The 6575-nt window shown below is 47.2% G+C and overlaps 1 protein-coding gene across 1 annotated transcript; it reads right to left on the bottom strand.

Moving 5' to 3' along the window:
* Positions 1-1019: 1019 nt before the first annotated feature.
* Positions 1020-3343, bottom strand: LOC149356176 (uncharacterized). The gene is made up of 2 exons (XM_089584131.1): positions 2739-3343; positions 1020-1102 (listed from the first exon to the last, which is right to left on the bottom strand). Exons 1-2 carry the CDS (start codon positions 3330-3332, stop codon positions 1031-1033), a joined length of 666 nt encoding a protein of 221 aa, XP_089440257.1. The 5' UTR covers positions 3333-3343; the 3' UTR covers positions 1020-1030.
* Positions 3344-6575: the final 3232 nt, after the last annotated feature.

The raw sequence follows: 6575 nt of genomic DNA, 5'->3' as shown, positions 1-6575 counted from the left end.
TCCCGTTTGCCTTTCTCCTGCAGCCACATTCCCAAGATGCGAAGCTTATTTGTCCTTCTTACGGGCTGTCCATCTATCTCTAATTCTATCGTTCCCCTGTCCTCTTTATTTTTGTGAAGTCTAATAAATTCTGATTTTTCTGGGGAGCACTGCATCCCGCTAAATAAAGCAAATTGACCGATCTCATCCGCCGCTCTTTGCAGTATTTCTTGCTTGTTTCCCGTCGATCCTTTTGTCGTCCACACTGTGATGTAGTCCGCATAAACTGAATGTTCTACATCTTTCCTTTCTGGTTAACATCCCTGCCTTTCCCTCTCTCTCTCTCTCCATCTTTGATGTTTTTCAGTCTCCTAGTTAATCCAATCATTGCTATGTTAAAGAGCAAAGGTGAGATGATGGATCCTTGTGGCGTCCCTCTGTTTGGCGTGGTCTTCTTTTCTGACCTAATGTTGTTGATGCCGATCGTTGCTGTTCTGTTAGACAGGAAGGCCTTTACGTATGCGAAGATCCTTTCCCCACAGTTTGTTGCCGAGAGTTCTGTGAGAATGGCATTGTGGCCGATGTTGTCGAAGGCCCCCTTGAGGTCTACGGCCAAGATTACGCCTTCTCGAGTGCCCGATATTTGTTTTAGTACCGTGTCTCTTAACTGGAGCATCACGTCTTGCGTGGAGAGCCCCGTTCTGAACCCGAACATGGTATCCGGAAACAGACCGTTGTCCTCCATGTAAATGCTCAGTCTAGTCTTGACCACTTTCTCGTATAGTTTACCGAGGCATGAAGTTAGTGAAATTGGCCTAAGGTTCTCCAAACTGGGTGTTTCCCTGGTTTAGGTATCACGATAATCTCAGCGTCTTTCCACTCCGCCGGGACCGTGCCCCTTTCCCAGTGCTCGTTGATTAGTCAAGTCAGGCTTTCGATTTGGTCATCACTGAGGTTTCTGATCATTGCATTTGTTACTTGATCTTTTCCCGGTGTTGTGTTCCTTGTGAATGACCTGGCAGCAGCGTATACCTCGTAGTCTTTTATCGGTTCATCCAGCTTCGAGTTCCTTGTCCCTGAATATACCATGGTGCAGGGTGGCACTTGCGTGCTTCCGACGTACCTGGACCAAAGGAAATCTGTAATCTGGGCGTCCGTTCCCTGAAAATTGTGCGTGATACGTTCTATCGTTTTGCTGTTTTCTCTTTTCGATTTTGTCGGGTCTATGAGGTTCCTGAGCAGCGCCCATGTTTTAGCGCTACCCAAGTTGCCGTTTACTTCATTGCAAATTTGGTGCCAATTATCTCTAAGTAAGTTTGCAGTGTGGTCTTCTATCTCCTTATTGATCTGAGCTATTCTGAGTCTCAATTTCCTGTTATGTTTTTGTTTCTTCCATCTTTTCGTCAGTCCCCTACGAGCCTCCCAAAGATGTAGCAATCGTTTATCCGCACGTGGAAATTCATCGGTGACCTCTAGCTCTGTAGTATTGTCTCTGTGGACCTCCCGTAGTCGTTTGGTCCACTTTTCGATGTCCGTTATCGGAGTTCGTCCGGCTTCATTCTCCAACTGTTCACGGAATTTTTTCCAATCTGTGATTTTTGTCTTTCTCTGGATTGTGCTGAACCTTGTAAGTTTAATTTGCGTTTGAATTACGTAGTGGTCACTTCCGAACTGCTCCCCGGTGTTAGACCATTCGTAGTCTAGGATATTTCCTATGATGGTCAAATCAGGGCTAGTGTCTCTTGAAACGCTGTTTCCGACCCTAGTAGGGTGTCTGCTATCGGTAACGATTTCCAGCCCGTGCGTGTCCACTCCATCTAGGATGGTTTTTCCTTTCTTTGTATTCATCTTGTAGCCCCACTCTTTGTGCGGAGCATTGAAATCTCCTACAATCACAAGGTGGTTTTGTTTTACCAGGCCGATCACCGCTCTAATGATTTCTCTGAAGTCATGTCTCTTCTTGCGAGGTGGTGAATATATGTTAAGTACGAATAGGCTCTTCTCCCCGCGCTTCTTAGGTATTACCTCTATTAAAAGGTGTTCTATATCTTCTTCTGGTGTCGTGTGCTTGTGCGTAGTGACCCCCTTCTGACATAAAATGGCCACTTTTTTAAATCTTTCATCTACTATGGTGTCGTAGCCGACTATCTTCGGCGAAGTGTTAGTTTCTTGCAGCGCTATTACAGTGGGAGGGTGTTTATGCTGCATTACATGTATGTTGAAATCGGTTTTTTTTTCGAAATCCTCTACAGTTCCATTGCCATATTGTAAATTTTTCTTCTGCGTTAGCCATGATGTGACACTACTGCTGCGCCGCGAAGATCTTCGCGCTTTCGTTTAGGTCGACCTGTTCCGGTGCTCTCTTGTTTTGTCTCCTGAACAGTTCTGCCAATCTCTGATCGGTTGCGTTCAGTCTGCTCATGATTTGTTCCAGCGTCGCCAAGACTGTTTTCTGTTGCTCCTGTATTTGGTGCAGTGGTATAGTAGCATATATTTCTTCCCTATACTTGCGGTTGTACGGCTGCTGGCCCTTGCGTGCTTGTTTTCGTCGTGGGCGATTGTACTCCGTGTACTTTTCCTCGGTTTGTATCATTTTCTTCTCTTTGTTGTCGCTGTTCTATAAACGAGAGCCTCCTTTTTAGTCGTTCATTTTCCTCTCTAAGTTCCCTGTTTGTTTTTTCTAGAGCTTCGAATCTAGCCTGTATCGAATAGTCAAGAGCAGTGGGATAGACTGGAGACTCGCTCCTAGACTGACTCACCTTCTTGGACTGCTTGGTCTTCTGTTTAGATGCGGAAGCGCCGTGAGCGTTCCCTCGAACCCAGGCGTTGTCGCCATCGTGGTCGGTGGTTCTCGCGTCTGCTAGCCCCGGAAAGTCTCCCTCTTTGAAGAACGGCGTTCGGCTTCTGCTGCCGCCGCGCCTGTTCCGAGACGCAGATCTCGAGGATCCGTTCTTTCCTTTCGTTTCGGCTTCCTCGCTGTCGAACCACCGCGGCCTGTGACCACCGTGGCAACTGCTTTCTTTTTTCTTGCCTTGCTGGTTCTGCTGGCCTTTCCGCTTGAGACGTCTCTTACATCCTATATCGCCCGTGGCGTGAGCTTCGCCGCACCACTCACACCTGGGCTCCCCACACTCGTGTCCGTCGACGTTGGCACGTTTGCATCCAGGACACTGCGGAATGGGTTCTGGTTCCGGGCAGACGTCTGATCGGTGCCCCTGCAGGTGGCATCTCAAGCACACCTGCTTCGTAGGTTGGTAAGGGTAAACTCTGTAAAGTCCTCCCATCACTGCGACTGTCTTGGGCAACCTCGGTCCGTCGAACGCGATGAGCGCTGACTCTGACTTCCCGAGCATTCTTGCGTAGACTGCACAAATTCCCGGCGTTGCTACTTGGATGTGGTTCATTAGGATCTCTTGCGTGGTGCCGGCCATCACTCCATGCACCACACCCCGGATAGTTCCCTCCGCCGTGGAGCAGTAGGCATTGAACTCGAATTGTTTGTCTCCGAGGCACAACTTCCTCGTCTTTTGCAGAGCTTCTGCCTTCGCACCATCTGGCGTCCGGACTATTATTATGTTTGAGATGGCTTTCACCGCGACAAGCATGTCGCCGATGTATACCAGCTTGCATTCCTTCACCAGGGCTTGTATGTAATCGCTGGGCTTGAAATCTCCCACTCTTAGGTTGTGGCTCTTCGGTCGGAATACGATTTTGTATCCTCCTTTCGGCAGCTGTACGAAATCTCGCCTGTTACCAGGGAGTGTCTTCAGTTGGTTGTTTGCAGCGGACGCCGGTGGCGCGTTCGGGACCATGGCGTTCGGTCCCGGCGTCCCAGGTTTCTGCTGCTGTGGCTCGCTCGTTCTCACTGGAGTCTTGTTTGCCTCCGAAGGTGTACTTGCCTGACCGGTAGCTTTCCTATCCTTCTGGGCTCTGCGCTCCACTAATTCCTTCATCACTCGCCACGGGGTCTCGTTGACTGGGTAGACTCTTGGTTGTTCTTGCGGTCCCCTCGTAGCTCCAGCGTTGTTGGTGCTTGCAAGCTCCATGGCTTGGGGCTGGTCCGTACCCGGGTTATTTTCAATAACCGGGGCCGTAATGTGTGCCGCAGTCGATGCTGATGCCATACCGCCGTCGAGGCTGCTCAGCCCCGGTAGGGCCAGCGAAGCCCATGCGTCTCCTGCTTCGGCCACGGCCGACGCTACGTCGGCGTTAGGTGTAGCGTGGCTCCCGCCGCCTCAAGATTTCAATGTCCCGTAAGTGGAAAAATATTCTACTCACAGAGATAAAATTGGTGTCCAGATGGTCCTCGTAACTTCACGGAACACATCCAATAAACACTTTGCATTAAACTGGGGTTTTCCGGTCAAGAACACTGACGATTCACGGAGCCCATGCAGAGCACGTCCGCGTTCCCGCGCAGTTGGGTGTCAACCTCTTCTCCCCAACTGTTCCCATTTCAGGCCCCGGAACACCTCGTGTAAACAGGCGGTGAATAGCATTGGTGAAATCGTGTCTCCCTGCCTGACACCTTGCCTTATTGGAATTTTATTGCTGACCTTATGGAGAACTATGGTAGCTGTGCAGTCGTTATAAATATCTTCCAATAGTTTCACATAACACTCATCTACACCCTGATTCCACAATGCCTGCATGACAGCTGTGGTTCCACCGAGTCAATTGCTGTCTTGTAGTCAATGAAGGCTATATATTGGGGTTGGTTGTATTCTGCCCATTTCTCTATCACCTGATTGATTGCATGAATGTGGTCTCTTGTTGAGTATCCTTTATGAAAGCCTGCCTGATCATTTGATTGATTGAATTCGAAGGTTGTCCTGAGTCTATTAGTGATTACCTTAGTAAATACCTTGTAGACAATGGATAGTAAGCTGATTGGTCTGTAAATCATCAAGTCCTTGACATCTTCTTTCTTATGAATTAAAATAATGTTCGCATTCTGTCAATCTCCTGGTACGCTCGTGGTCACGAGGCAAGCGTATGCAGGGTGACTAGTTTCTCTAGCATAATCTCTCCTCCATCCTTCAACAAATCTGCTGTTACCTGATCCTCACCAGCTGCTTTACCCCTTTGCATTGCTCCTGAGGCTTTTTTTACTTCCTCCCTCGTTACTGGCGGGATGTCCCATTGCTGTGCTCTACTGCCTCTCTTTGTAACGTTCTGATTACATTCACTACTGTAGAGATTTGTGTACAACTCTTCGGCTACCTTAACTATCTTATCCATATTGCTTATGACATTGCCCTCTTTGTCTTTTAGCGCATACATCTGGTTTTTACCAATTATTAGTTTTCTCTTCACTGATTTTAGGCTACCTCCATGCTTTAGAGCATGCTAGGTTTTCTCCATGTTAAACTTTTTTATGTTGGCTACCTTGCACTTATAAATAACTTCGATAGCTCTCCTAGTCCCATTCTATCTCTGAAGTTAGACGTCCTCATGCTTGGCGTTTCTTCATCAGATCTTTCGTCTCCTGAGATAGCTTGCACGTATCCTCTCGAATGATCTGACCACCTACTTCTGCAGCACGCTCCAATGAATTTAAATATGTATTTAAAGATAACAGCTAAGGTGGGAGTTTGAGCTTTGAGATTTGCACTTCAACTCGGGAGTTATGCCGCTGCTACACAGAATACTTGATCGCCGTAGAGATATTTCATCATCTCGCACCAAACTGCTGTGGCGCCACTGTCACAGTTGATAATTTTGCTGGGAAGCTGTTGTAGCACTCACGCAGTTTTGAAAAGGTGGTATTCATTGTTTTTATGCTATTGGCAACAGTGATAATACGCTTGCTGCAGTGTTTTGTGGCCAGCCTTCTTTTATTTCAGTGAAATAAGTTGTACATTTCATGTTGAGTATTCTTTCAGCGATTAAATTGCTTTGATTTTATTCCTTAGTGTAAGTTGCGAGTGCTCCATGTCTGAGTGCAAATTTCTACCACTGAAAAGCCTTCAAAATCTTGATAGATGTCCACACTGTTCTAGGGACTCTGTGGCTATTGGAAATGCCCATTTAGCTGCATTCAAGTGCCACTGAGCTGATAGCCATTTGAAAGCCTTCAAAATGCCTGTGTGACACGGTTATTAGATTTTGTGCAGGTTTGATGCTGAGCAGCCTGCGTGCTTGATTCGGGTTTCCCAATGTCTGTATTTCAAACCTGCAACTTTTCGAAATCATCATTAGTTCATTAATGGAAGAACTACTTGTGCCCTTTTCTGGAATTTCCAGAAAACAGATGAACTGAATTTTTTTGCATATACTGCTACCTTTTTGCAGGTGCTGCATAGTGAGAACCTGTATCAAGACGCCAACCTGCTGGATTTGGAGAAACTGAAGAAATTGTTTAGCCACTGTGTGGCACCCATCATGAGGGATGTGGCATTAATAAAGCCAGTTAAGGTGACCTTATCTATGTCCTTTTGCAAGCATGCTACACACATGAGAGCCATCCCACGAAGTACCGTTTCTGCAAAGCTTGTTATCTCACTACATGCATGCTGAATGAGGCAGTGACAGACAGATGAGGAGGCCTTAAGGTAGGACATTCGCGTAACGTGTTGAGCAGTGATGTAGGAGCC

This window comes from Amblyomma mixtum, chromosome 3, assembly GCF_055824585.1.
Source record: "Amblyomma mixtum isolate Tamu chromosome 3, ASM5582458v1, whole genome shotgun sequence".
In the NCBI taxonomy this organism is placed as follows: Eukaryota; Metazoa; Arthropoda; class Arachnida; order Ixodida; family Ixodidae; genus Amblyomma; species Amblyomma mixtum.
This window is presented reverse-complemented; position numbering and strand designations above follow the sequence as displayed.

Excerpts from the sequence above, each read along its gene's own strand:
- LOC149356176 (XM_089584131.1), bottom strand. The coding sequence starts at position 3,332 with ATGCTCGGGAAGTCAGAGTCAGCGCTCATCGCGTTCGACGGACCGAGG. Across the intron at positions 1,103-2,738 it reads AGACCAAGCAGTCCAAGAAG|GTACGTCGGAAGCACGCAAG; the intron begins GTGAGTCAGTCT and ends CCTTTGGTCCAG.